This window comes from Mustela nigripes, chromosome 14 (assembly GCF_022355385.1).
Source record: "Mustela nigripes isolate SB6536 chromosome 14, MUSNIG.SB6536, whole genome shotgun sequence".
Taxonomy (NCBI): Eukaryota; Metazoa; Chordata; class Mammalia; order Carnivora; family Mustelidae; genus Mustela; species Mustela nigripes.
This window is the reverse complement of record NC_081570.1, coordinates 14,662,511-14,676,319: the sequence shown is the minus strand read 5'-3', so window position 1 is coordinate 14,676,319 and position 13,809 is coordinate 14,662,511. Positions and strand designations below refer to the sequence as shown.

Here is a 13,809-nt window from a genome sequence, read left to right as displayed (position 1 = left end):
GTTTCAGGGGCGCCTGGGTGGTGCAGTTGGCTGGACGTCTGAATTTTGGTTTCAGCTCAAGTCTTGATCTCAGGGTTTTGAGATCAAATTTTGTGTTGGGCTCACAATCAGTACAGAGTCTGCTTGGGTTTCTCCGTCCTTCTGCCCCCACCAAATAAACCTTAAAAAACATAAAATTACTGGGTTTTACTGAGTAAAAAAAATTCCCATTTATTTTTTTAAGATTTTTATTTTGAGAGAGAGAGACAGAGAGAGAGAGAGCATGAGAGGGGAGGTCAGAGGGAGAAGCAGACTCCCCATGGAGCCAGGAGTCTGATGTGGGACTCAATCCCATGACTCTGGGACCATGACCCAAGCCAATTTGCAGTCGCTCAACCAACTGAGCCACCCAGGCACCCAAAATCTTCCCATTTAAAGAAAGTTTCTAAAACTACTCCATAACCACAAAGAAAGGTCTTAAAAATAATCCATTTTGCTGCAACTTCCCTAGTTTAAAAACAGAGTCCTATCTGCCACTAATGGTCAACCTCCCCCCTCCCTTTTTAAAAATATTTTATTTATTTATTTAATAGAGATCACAAGTAGGCAGAGAGGCAGAGAGGCTGAGCAGAGAGCCTGATGCGGGGCTTGATCCCAGGATCCTGGGATTGTGACCTGAGCCGAAGGCAGAGGCTTTAACCCACTGAGCCACTCAGGCACCCCTCAACTTCCCCCTTTTAGGTGAACCAGAAGAGTTGGTCACCCTGGGTGTCACTGATCTGAACCACAGCTGTCTCTGGCCACTATCACAGGCCTGGTTGTCTTGCAGACAAATTACTCCAAATAAGCAACAACGTGTAGGAGTGGAGAGAGAAGAGTAATACTGTTGACGTCAGATTATATATTCAAAACAAAACTGAGTATGTTTTGCTTTTTAGTAAATCTAGCAAAGAGAGTATCTTTAGTCTTTAAGGTGTAGTTGTCTTGCCTCTTGTGTTTGAAAGGGGAAAAGACTGTGCAACACATACAGTTTCCATTTTCCATAACCTGACATGAAAACAAACTTGAAAGTAAATTATGTTTTCCTTAAAGATGGTAGCACTAATTACTTCACTTACCCTGCTTCTAGATTCTATTCCCCACTGCAGGATACCTTTAATAACATACCCAAATGTTTTTGTTGCCTTGAGGACTTAACTGTAACTCCATCCAATATGTCAGATACTTCAAACTAACAGACCACTGTTATTTAAAACCCTCATCCTCAAAATATCCCTCAAGTACCCAGAAATGTTGACTCCAGTTGAACACTGAAGGGCAAATGGCCTCTAGGACAGAGGTCATCAAACCAAATGACTAAATTAATCATTGACAACCAGCATTAAAAAAAAAATAATAGAACAGAACACGTGTTCTGTGAGGGAAGTGTTATTTTGTAAACGTGTTTGGTTTTTTATAACTGGTTCAGCATCTTTTAACCAAAATGATGGGGACCAGGTATCTTTCAGATCCAGAATTTTTTATAGTTTAGAAAAAAGGCTTACAGGTCGATGACCGCTGGGCTGAATAAAATTATTACAACCAGTGAGTAGAGGAAAGTGTAACATTGGAGGACCCAGGGTGATTGTTGTCTCTAAACCAAAGTGGTAGCCTCAGATAACCAGAGATAACAGACAAATTACAGGGGAGTTGGAGGAATAATATTTCTGCTTTTTTTTTTTTTTTTTTTTTTGCTCACTAGTGCAAATTGTTAAGTCTCGCCATCTCTTTCTGAGCTACAACTAAGTAGAGAGTCATTTCCAGTCTCTCTGGCTGGAAACCAGAAATGTCAAATGACTTCCAATCCTGCCAGGACCATTACTTTCTTAAGGGATCCAAGCCCTGGCCTAGCTTTTGGTTACTTGTGCATGAAATGACAAGTAACCCTCAGCCTTGATTTGTGGGGATAATAAAGATCAGCCTTGCGGGACGCCTAGGTGGCTCAGTTGGTTAAGCAGCTGCCTTCAGCTCAGGTCATGATATCCTGGGATCGAGTCCCACATCGGGCTCCTTGCTCGGCGGGGAGCCTGCTTCTCCCTCTGCCTCTGCCTGCCATTCTGTCCGCCTGTGCTTGCTCTCTCTCCCTCTCTCTCTGACAAATAAATAAAATCTTTAAAAAAAATAAAAAATAAAGATCAGCCTTGCTAGGAACAGAAACCTCTCCCCACCAGGCAATAAAGAATTATTCTTCAAATCTCTCATTAACATGAGGTGGAATGTGAATAAAACAGGTAGATGTAACTTTCAGTGTTCAGTCCCATGACTGCGATATCATAGCTCTGCTCTGGAACCCTCCTGGAATCTGCAATTGTTTCAACGTCCCTTATCCTTATGCCCAAACCTCCAAAGCCATGCATTTTGCTTTTCCATACAAAACAAGGCGTCTTAGCCTAATGGACTTAAGTATCACTTAGCTTTAAATTTGAGGGACAGTGAAAAACTATCTGTTGCACTGACAACAGGCCATCTGTAAATCTTGCGATATGCTAAAAGTTTCAACAGGGAATCGGCTTCTGAAAAAGTGGGTGTTTTGTGGAAAAGTAGAGATGATGCAGTTGCATTGTGGGGATTTCTTAACACTTGCTTTTCTAGTTCATAAAACCCTACGTTTCCTTGTGTTTCTGGAACTCTCAGGTCATTCCTGTATGCAGGTGTTTCTGGGCAGAATTAAGTCATCACAGACAACAGCACATTTACTACCTCTGTCTGCTAAGTTCCTCTTCTAATCAGACACCCACAATTCTTACTCTTCTGATCCCTAACTGTGGAAGGGAAGGCTTTAGATTCTCAAGTTTAGAGGTAGAAAAACAATGAATTCTCAATGATCAGTGAGACTTGTTTGTTAGCTCTTCTTGGCATTAGCACTTTAAAAGTGTTACAGAAGAGAGTGAAGCTTAAACCAGATGAGTCTCTGAATGCTAGGACTTCGAGGGCTCTAATATCAATGTAAGAGGTCTCTGTGAGCATAGGGTTCCTCCAAGGCTTTGACGGTAGTCTCCATACACTCCATAAGAGCTCACCTGCTCCTAAACTTGCCAAGGTGTGTGTTCCTCCCAGTTCAAGCAAAATAGCCTTAAAAAAAAATTGGGGGTGCCTGGGTGGCTCAGTCAGTTGGGCGTCTGCCCTTGGCTCAGGTCATGGTCTCAGGGTCATGGAATCAAGCCCCAAGTGGGACTCTGCTCCGTGGGGAGCCTGCTTCCCCCCTCTCTCTGCCTGCTGCTCTGCCTACTTGTGATTTCTGTCAAATGAATAAATAAAAAATTTTTAAAAATCAATTAATTTTAAAAGATTGTATTTTTATTTTTTTGACAAAGAGAAAACAAGCTGGGGGAGCAGCAAGAAAAGGGAGAGGCAGAAGCAGACTCCCTGCTGAGCAAGGAGCCTGATGCAGGACTGGATCCCAGGACCCTGGGATCACGACCTGAGCCTGAAGACAGTTGCTTAACCAACTAAGTCACCCAGGCACCCCTCAAGCCAAACAGCCTTAAAAGCTGAATAGTACAAAATTCATCATGTAACTCTGTTCAACAAACACAACAATATTTTAACAGTATAGCTCAAAGAAAGCCAAGTGAGATAAGCTACAAAACCATACCTTCAAGGAGTCTTAACTCAGATGCAGCTAAGTGTAAAAGTCAAAACTAGCCAGATGTTACATTTAGCAGATGTATGGTGCCTCAACCAATATATATGTACAGTAAAAAAATTTAAAATCCCTTTGTAAGTAAAAAACAAGACTTCAGCAAGTGTAGCCTTAGCACATGGTTTGTGTGTGGCATCCCTGAGGAAGAATTTTAAGGTTTTCCCTTCTTGGGTATTCAGCTGTAAACAACAGAATAGAGGGTGTGTGTGTGCGTGTGCGTGTGCGTTGAGCAAAAGTCTGTGGAGGAGAAATCTAGCTTGCTCTTAACTGGGTTGCTTCTTGTATAAATGGTGCTAAAGACACTTTAGAGTAAAAGAGCAAAGTCTAGATGTTTTAAGTATATGAACATAAAAATGGAATAGAGTCGATACAAAGGATAGGTTAACAAAGAACAAAGGAATTGAGCAGGATAAAGAAATGGCACAAAATGACTGAACCCCCTTATGAACTAGGTTGAATATGACCACAGTCATGCCATTAGTAAGCAGTTTTTGGTGGTGGTGGTGAAATTTTATACAGCTCATTTTGCAACTGATGGAGAGAATGGCTATGACTGTGAAAGCTGGTGAGATAGTTAAAATGCTAACTATATAGCCTGAGGACTGGGCTAACAAGTGCTTAAATGGTTTCCTAATAAATCTTTAGAATGATTAGCACAGGCATTTGAGTATCAGCCACATTGCTGTGGCCTCCGGGTAATTCTAGTGTTTATTTCCCTATATTCATTACCCGCACTACCTCTACCCCACCACAAAACACCTACTTTAAATACATTGGCTTTGGAAATTTCCATTTTACAATAGAATGTGCATTGCTGAAGTCCGCTCATACCAAGTGACATGGCAGTTCAAAGGGAATTCCCTCCTTCCTGATGCCAAGGTTTACTTTCCGAGAGAACCCTTCTTGCGTGTGCAGATCAGGCGGCCAAGGACTTCATCGACTAGAAAAGCAACTTTCCCAGTTCTTTTCCTGAATCACTACTCTGCTCTATACTGTTTGGACACTTAATAGGAATGAATGTGAGGTATCGAATTCACCGCTGTCTGGTTGTTCAACTCTTTCATGGTCATCAGAGAAAGGCAGTTTGTTCTTGTGCGGCGGCTGAATTGAGAAGAGGGAGATGCCAGCCCCTCTAAAGGCAGACGGAGCTCCAAAGCGGAGACCCGGTTACGACCTGGGAGCCAACTAAAGAGTAGTGAAAGGGCCAGGGAGTGAAAAGAGGGTTCCTTCGAGGAAAACGAAACCGCACCCAAGCTAACGGGCACCACCGGGCAGTGCCCGGGAGAAGCGTGGCCGGACGCACCGCCGCCTCCCGGGCGTCCTCCCTCCTCCGAGCGCCCTCTCGCGTTCTCGCGCACCCGGCCGGGGAGGCAAGTCGCGCGCGTTCCCTCGACTCCCGCGGGCTGGGGGCGCGGTCGCGGTCGCGCGCGGGGGCGGGGCCGACACGGGAGTGCGCGCGCGCGCGGGACCGCGGGCAGGGGGGCGGGGCGGCAGAGCGCGGCGGCTGGGCCTGGAGGACAGCGGCGGCGGAGACGACGAGCGGCAGCGGGAGCGGCGCTGAGAGGCCGTGCCGAACGCGGGCGCCAGGAAGGGGGGAGCGCAGAGGTAACGCAGGACGGAACAGGCGGGCGGGGAGTGGGCGCGGACTCGCTGGACCCCGAAGGCGAGTGGCCGAGGCCGCTCACCCGGGGCGCCGACGCCGCTCCCAGAGTGGAGGGGGCGGGGCGCTCGGGTCCCCGGAGGTGGTGCCTTTTGTCTGCCTTTCCCGGCCGCTCCGCCCTCCCTTCCCTCTCCCCTGCGACCTAGCCCCCTGCCCCTCTCGTTGACGCCTCCTCCGGGGCCCTCCAGCGCGCGCGCTCCCGCCCTTGTTTTGTTTGGACTGGGGGGAGGAGGGGGTAGCTCTTCCCTGGTCCAGGGCCCTGCGTCCCAGCGCGCCTGCGCCAGCGTCCTCCCGCTGCGTTCCGATTGGCTGAGGCCTTGCGCATGCTCCCGAGGCCCGCGGCGGAGTCCGCCGCCGCCCCCGCCCCCGCCCTACCCTCCCCCTCCGCCCCACTCCCTCAGCGGTTTTCGGAGCGGGTTCGAAAGATGCCGGCGGCGGTGACTGGCTGCGGCGGGCCCGCCCCCCGGCTTCTCCGCCTCTGCCGCCGCCATTACGGAGCTCCCAGTGGTGAGTTCGCGGAGCGCTAGTGCTCACGGTCCGCCGTTTCTGGTGTCGCGCGTGCGACCGCTGCCGGGGTTGTGGCGTCAGCCTCGGCCGCGTGCATCCCCGGGCGCGACTGACGCGCCCGGAGCCGCCGACCGCGCGGAGCCTGCGCCGCAGCTCCTCGGTGTCCGCCGCCGAGCCCTCCTGCCCTCCGCAGCGCTGCCTTCCTCTTGGCCCCGCGCTCCCCCGCCACTGCTCGCGCCCCGCACCGGCCGCTCCCTGCCTCTTTGTCTCGGCTGCGCTGTTCCCCGTGTGCCTCTCAGCTGTCTGGGCGGGCGTTTCCGAGCTGCCGCTGCCGCTGCTGCGATGCGGGCCTGAGCTTTCGTTTTCCCGTCTGGCATGCCCGGAGCTTGAAACTCACCGCGCCTTAGAAGGTGTGGTTTTAATTTAAAAAGTCGAACTCGTGAATGTGGGCGTTTGTCAAGAGCTGGAGGCAGGTTTGCTGAAGTGAGAGCCTCAGATCTGAGTCTTGATACCGAATTGGCCACGGTCTGTGACCGAGAACGGGTCACCTAGCCTTTGGGGGGGGGGAGTATTCTCTTCTGCACCGAGGATTGGACAAGGTGAACTTGATTGCCTCTTCAGCGTACAAATTCTGAATTCTCTGTTGTTTATTATGCTCCTGACTTTTCATTACACTGAAAGGCGAGGTACCAATTAGAAATACGTCTAGGAATTCGCCTGGGACTTGATGGGAGGAAGCTCTCGTGTCTTAGAGTGAAATTAGATGTGACTGGTTTTATTTTGGAAGATACTTTGATTTTGTTTTATCTGGCACGGGCATAAAGCTACTTGGAGCTTTTTAAAAAATTTTTTTTAAGGTTTATTTATTTATTTATTTATTTGACAGATCACAAGTAGGCAGAGAGGCAGGCAGAGAGAGGAGGGGGGAAAGCAGGCTCCCTGCTGAGCGGAGAGCTGGATGCGGGGTTCGATTCCGGGACCCTGAGGTCAAGACTTGAGCCGAAGGCAGAGGCTTAACCCGCTGAGTCACCAGGCGCCCCCTTTTTAAAAAATTTTTAGTGCTCTTCTGAAAAGTTCATTTTACTGTGTTTCAAAGTAGAAGTAACATTTTAAAGGTTTATTTTGTGTTTTGTTTAGTTTTTGGTTTGGCCGAGTTTTTAAACTAACTTGGGCGATTTAGGGCGGAAAATTGGAGGAAGTACTCTGAACTGTCCATAGATAAATGAAAATCTTAACTATTTAGGCAGTTAACGTTGTGATTGTCTTTCAGGGGGTCCATGTAAGTGTCCATACATACCATAGATTCCCAAGGTAGACACTAATTAGGTACATACTGCTTTATTGAAGTGTAAAAGTTGGGGGGGTGGGAGTTGCCGGCAAATTACTGGCATGCTTTTTGTGACATTACTATTAAGTCAGAACGGTGAAAGACAAGGTTGCAAACAGTTTGATATATTCTGTGCATATAGTGATTTTGTAATTTATAACCTATTGCACATTTTATGATAAAATATGAAATAGTAGAAGTTCCCTAAAATGCATATCTTCAAGGATATCAGTAAACTGAAATACATTGTTAACCTTCTACTAATTTTTCTATTGTTTTCTCATAATGTAGAGAAAAATAAAAACTCCGAAATTCCAGACCCTTTCTATTTCTGGCATTAAATTAAAAACAATTTAGAATTTCCTTTTAAAAAGGCAACTCTTCGTGTAATCTAACATTTAGGAAAAAAAAAAAAAAAAAGAACCCAGATTGGAGACCATAGGAGGACCACATAAACCACAGGTAAACTCATATTGGTTTTGGCACATAAAGAAACCTAGTTGGAAAACTTTTTCATCTGTTCATCATCCTTTCATTTAACAAATACTTGTTGAGCACCTATTCTGTGCCTTGTGTATTCTTAGGCACCAAGTATGCAGCAGTGAACCACCTAGATAAGATCTCTGCTGGGGAATAAACATGGTAGCCTAAAAGTCTGATTCAAAAGTGCAGCAACAAAAAGTTAAATTAATAGGTACATGGTGATGATAAGGCAATGTGAGTTAACCATTCATACAGTTTTGTTAGCTCTATAATGAACATTGAACATGTTAAGTAACTCATTATCCAGCCCATTAAAAAGAAAGTATTAAACACTGAAGCTTTAAATTCCATGACCCTTCCCAAGGAAATTCAGAGCTGAGGCAAACATTTTTTTTTTTAGATTTTATTTATTTATTTGACACAGAGAGATCACAAGTAGGCAGAGAGGCAGGCAGGCAGAGAGAGGGAGAGAGAGAGAGAGGAGGAAGCAGGCTCACTGCCGAGCAGAGAGCCCGATGCGGGACTTGATCCCAGGACCCTGAGATCATGACCTGAGCCGAAGGCAGTGGCCTAACCCACTGAGCCACCCAGGCGCCCGAGGCAAACATTTTTATTTTAAAGTTAACTTTTTGCCCAGTGTGGGGTTCGAACCCACAACTCCAAGATCAAGAGTTGCACTCTCTATGGACTGAGCCAACCTGGTGCCTCTGAAGCAAACATTTCTTAATATTTATCCCCAAATAACTTTGGGTTTCATTTTTGGAATGTTATTCACATACACTAAATATAGTGATAAGTAGTTAATTAGATGGCATTGTTCATTTAACTTTTTTCCCCAAAATTTTGTCCCAACACATTATGTGTTGGACACTGATCTAGGTGCTGCAAATAGAGTGTGAATTAAAGGTCCTAGACGTTGTAGTGCTTGCAGTGCATTTGAGATAATAAACAAGTAAACACATATTTTGAATTTCAGTTGGTATTAAATGCTAGAGAAACCTGAAGAATGGGGAGGATGGGAGGCCTTCCTGATGAGGGGTGTGATTGAAGTGTCTAGGAAAAAAGTGTTCTAGTTTAAGAGAACAGCAGGTGCACACATCCTGAGGCAGGGATGAGCAGAGCACAGTGCCTGGACCAAAAGAAAGTTTTTGTGTTTGGGGTCAAGAGTAGAGTGATGGGTGAAGTAGTAGGAGGTAAGATTAGTAAAATAGGGAGATATGGTAATTGGGAGGTTTTGAGCAGGAGAGTGTCAGGATTTATATTTTTGGTAGATGGAGCCAGAAAGTTAGGCAAACCAACTTTTTAATTTTTTTTTAAATTCCAATCTGAGCATGCTTCTTACCCAACCTAATTTAAACTGTCATTTTTGTCCTTGGATTAATGATGTCTAATATTTTTTTATGGACCATGTGCTTGTTGCCCTGATACTAGTTTCACCACATTGGCATTAGTAGTAGCTTCTTTTGCATGTCCCCTCCCCTTTTAACTCATTTGTTTTAGTTTTGAGTAATTAATACAGTAGTCTGGAAAGGTTTGATACTTTTTTCAGTATTGTGTTTACAGGGAGAACTTTTCTTTTTAGGATATTCTATGAACAGAGTCTTCTGAAGGTTTTTGTTGACTTCACAGTAGCATTTTCAGCATAGCTAGTGTTATTGTGGGTTAAGAAAGATGAATTCATTAGGCATATCACTTTACCAAGAATAACCTGATTGTGGTGGTTTAATTCTCTGTAGGGTTCACATGTGAAGACAGCAGCAGATTTGCTTAGTTGTTTTTTTTTTTTTTTTTTTTTTTTAGTTCGAGAAAACATATTACTGTGTAAGTGCTAGTTGCATGAATGAGCAGGTTTTTGTATTCAGATTATTCCAAGATAGACTTTGAGGTTTCACAAGCCTAAATAGTGTTCTTAAGCCCAGTGTGGCCGTCTTTTCACAGACCAAAAAACAATTATTCTTATTTCTGTATTTTATAATTCTTTGAAGTGAATCGCTACAGGAACATTTTAAGTAGTTTTTATAACATAATTTTAAAAATATTCATGGATATTACTAATTTACTCTTAATAGTAAGTTTTAGTGCATCTTGAATTCTTTCAGCTGCCTTTGCTTGCAGCTGATTGACAAGTCACAAGTCTGGCATTGCTCTTGGGGGTTCCCATAAAAAGATTTTTCCCTGTAAATGTGAAAGGATTTTCTGTGTTTGGGTTTTTTGGATTTATCCTAGTTATTGTAGCTTGGGACTATTACATGACAAATAGAAAGCTCTTGAATTCCTAGACAGGGCCAGAGCTTAAAGTAGAGATTGAATGACTGATCTGCTATTCCCCAAGTCTTTGTTAATGTTCATTAGCATAAAAATCTAAACACTAAACACTCAAATGATCGTTTTCTTATATTTTGTAGAGATTTTTGTTGTAAAATGTCATTGAGTCCCAGATGAACTTTTTTTTTTGAGGGCAGAGAGTATTAATGATCAGGTAAATTTGAGTGACTACATTGTCACTCAAAACATGGGTTTTATCTTTGAATATTTAATTATGTTCTTCTGTGCTAGTTTGGCTATTTTAAAAATAATAAATAAGGTCTTGGAGGTGTACTTCTGTTCTCTAGGTGACAGTCTAAATTTGCTTCTCTAGGTCTGGAGGCTCTTAGAGTATCACATTGTCTTCAGCAGAATTTTTTCCCTTGGATTGCTTATCTAATGGAGATGAAGTCAAGATTGCAGATTATTTTCTTAGTCCATTTGAGAACAATAACAACAAAAACCTTCTCTTTTCAGTATTGAGTAACATTTGACTAAACTGTTCCTTAGTCTCCTTATTCTGTCTTTTCTAAGTTCCTGATGGTACCCGGAGGGGATTGGGGATAGGTTCCTTAGAAGCTTTCTTGTCTGTGTTGCCTTTGTTCATGTGGAAGGTGCAACAGCTGCTGTGGCTTGTGCATTTGTCTTAGTGGCTGCTTTACATAGTCTATATTGTGATAGTTGATTTTATCTTTCTGAATAACTGATCAAGTCATCTGTCACTTACCTATAAGTTTTATAGTTAATTTTTTCCCCTTTGGATGTGTATTAAATTTAGACATTTAGTTTAGTTTTGTTTCTGTTAATCTTCACACCAGGTCTTTTCTGTGCTTTAGGTTGACTCTTCACACTGAAACCATTAGGAAAAATCCTTGTGGTTAACAGCAGAGGCTTCAGAGTGTAACCTGTACTCGGGCCTAGAAATTATTTTAAATGGCGACTGATGCGTCTCAAGGTGAACTCGTCCATCCTAAGGCACTCCCACTTATAGTAGGAGCTCAGCTGATCCACGCGGACAAGTTAGGTGAGGTAGGGGCTGACACATTCTTGAAGCTCACTCTTGGATCAGTCCCTGACTTCAGGCCCTGCTGGGTCCTTCTTGGTACATGTTCCTTTCCTTACTTTGGGGAGTTCTGGGGTTGAATCTGAAAAAAGATCAAACATACAAAATTCTTTTCATCTTCCCTTTCCCCTCAAATTCCTGAGAAAACCTCCAATCTTCTAAATTTATTCCAAATCAAGTATAATTACCTGCTTCCATTTGAAATCCTAGCTAAAATAAAATATTTTGTAAAGTACATCTTAAAAACCATATTTATTACTTCAAAAAAACCTGTTAAAAGTAATTTGCATCAGATCCTGGAGTCGACTTGAAGAATTCTCCTACATCTTCTGACACCCAGTTAGGCCCCTTGTGAAAGCAAAAATAGAGAAGTTTTCTTATGCATGTGTGATTATGGCTGTCTCTTTTCTTAGAAGGTAGAAGATAGCACCATGCCAATTCGTCGAACTGTGAATTCTACGCGGGAAACTCCTCCCAAAAGCAAGCTTGCTGAAGGGGAGGAAGAAAAGCCAGGTAAAGTAAAGCAGTAGACAACCTAAAATGGCAAAAGTTTCTATTCCAGTTTGGAGTATCCCATAAATTCCTTTGAACTTAATTGTTCTTTTTTCATGGCTGTTTTGGGGGGACATTGAAAGAGAGAAGTGGTACCTATAGATACGTCGTTTCTAGACCAAAGTGAGTGAAGTAAGAATTTCATCTTCTCTAGAGATTTTTAGAAGGCAAAAATTTCAGGTTCTCGGAATTAAAAAGAAAATAGTTGGCAAGAGCAGGAACCATCAGAGTGGCTTCTGGGCATACCGTGTCGTGGTGATGAAGGCCATGGAGAAATGGGGGACTTGAGCCTTCAGGATGGACAGTGCAGTGTCACCCAGAAATCATCATGAGGCCTTAAAAGAGCAAATGGGCAATCAAAGTATTGGTTTGTATTTGGCGTTGGTGGAGAGAAGATCGGCTAGACATAGTTGGAAACATAATGAATCAAGAAAAATGTAGATCCATCAAACTGGGTAATAGTGCTCCTTTATGGCATCTCTAATCACCTCTTCTCCTTTTCCTTGTTTTTCTTCTTGTGACTTTCTTCTTTTCCTTATCCTTTTACCCTTTCTCCCTTGCCTTTCAGCTTTGGTTTGCCAGGGATGAGCACATGGTGCTGTCCCTTTTGTGGCTATTAGAACTAAATATTTGCTGACCAGCATAGATTGGGAATAAAAAATATGTGTACGCTGTTGCCTTTATACCTCACTGCAGCAGGAGTATACTCTTTTTCCAGCTGAAGCTGGGTTTTGTTTCAAAATGACTGTTAAAAGATGATCCAGATGAATAGCCTGAGGCACTTAGGAGACACGGGAATCAGTGAATGAAAAAGGAGAGGTGCTGGTGAGGTGAAATTGGTTATTTTGTCCTGAACTACACTTGATGGCCCATCTTAAGCCACATTTGCTTAACGACAGTCAGCTAAAAGCCACTAAATCACTAATCCCATAAGTTTTCAGAATACCTGCGGAGAGTTTAGGTATTGGAGAAGTCAACCAAGAATTTAGAAAGGGTCCGTATTCACTTCACAAGTTCTGTGTGTAATCCCCCATTACAGTATTTTGTATGTAAAAATAATAGGATTTCACTCATATTTTAAATTTTATAAATCCTGTATTTCACAGAGACAGACACAATAGTTTATTGAGTTAGAAACAGTGTCTTATACATACTGTGTAGTTAGTGTCTGTTGCGTTTACTGCACGTTTATTAATCCATCAACTGTTAAGCAGTTATTCTTTTTTTTTTTTTTTTTTTTTAAGATTTTATTTATTTACTTGACAGAGATCGCAAGTAGGCAGAGAGGCAGGCAGAGAGAGAGGGAAGGAAGCAGGCTCCCTCCCGAGCAGAGAGCCAGCCCAATGTGGGACTTGATCCCAGGACCCTGGGATCATGACCTGAGCCGAAGGCAGAGGCTTTAACCCGCCGAGCCACCCAGGTGCTCCTAAACGTTATTCTTGAGAAGATAATGTGAAATTGAATTTATAGCTCTACTCTTAGAGTAAAACCCAGTAAACAGTTTTTTTCGTCCTTTTTAGAATAAGACAATGTATAAATAAGCATAATGACTAACTACTAATAAGTTCTTAATGCTCGCAGGAGTTAAATCGGTGGGGTGAGGGGTAATAAAAGATATGATTTAAAAAATACATTTTACAGTTATTATCTGAGGCGACAGATACCATTGTTATAATGAAGTTCTAGCTTTAATACTTTGCAAAATAGTTCTCGAACCAGTAGGAGAGGCCAAAGGAGAGTGGGAATCACCCATATAGTGCATGTGAACATACAAAGCACTGTATGCAATACCCATGATAGATCTGATGTACGATTACGGAAACTTGGAGACATCAAAGAACTTGCCCTAAGATAGCAAGCTAGAAAGTTGTAAGGGCTGAACTTGAATCCAGGTGTGTCTGACTCTAAAACCTCAATTTTGGCTAAATGTATATGGGAGGATTTTCAGCTAATATGCAAGTCTGGCTGAAGGGCATAACTAGGATGAGATCAACAAATGATAGTTGACTGTCCTGAAATTCATGGTTTAGAATTTTAATTTGTCAAAAATTAGAAGTTCCTGTAGAACTGTATATATGTTTTGGTTATAAGAAGGAAGTGGCTTTTTTTGTTGTTGTTTTCTTAGAAGTTTTCATCATGATAGTAATTTGTTCACATAATTTAAAAGACCAAACTCTTTTTTTAAAAGATTTTATTTATTTATTTGACAGAGAGCGCGTGCACAAGTAGGCAGAGCAGCAGGCAGAGGGAGA

The 13,809-nt window shown here is 43.1% G+C and overlaps 1 protein-coding gene across 9 annotated transcripts in view; it reads left to right on the top strand.

The window, feature by feature from the left end:
* Positions 1-5,133: 5,133 nt before the first annotated feature.
* Positions 5,134-13,809, top strand: part of HP1BP3 (heterochromatin protein 1 binding protein 3) — a 38,411-nt gene continuing 29,735 nt past the window's right edge. For 2 of the 9 annotated variants that reach the window (XM_059376490.1, XM_059376498.1), the window contains exons 1-3: positions 5,134-5,266; positions 10,779-10,971; positions 11,419-11,518. In XM_059376490.1, coding sequence (XP_059232473.1) covers positions 10,876-10,971; positions 11,419-11,518 — 196 coding nt within the window. In that variant the 5' untranslated portion in view covers positions 5,134-5,266; positions 10,779-10,875. Of the gene's footprint in view, positions 5,267-5,722; positions 5,829-5,863; positions 6,239-10,778; positions 10,972-11,022; positions 11,045-11,418; positions 11,519-13,809 lie in introns of those variants that run through there. The other 7 variants (XM_059376491.1, XM_059376492.1, XM_059376494.1 and 4 more) reach the window with 7 other exon arrangements.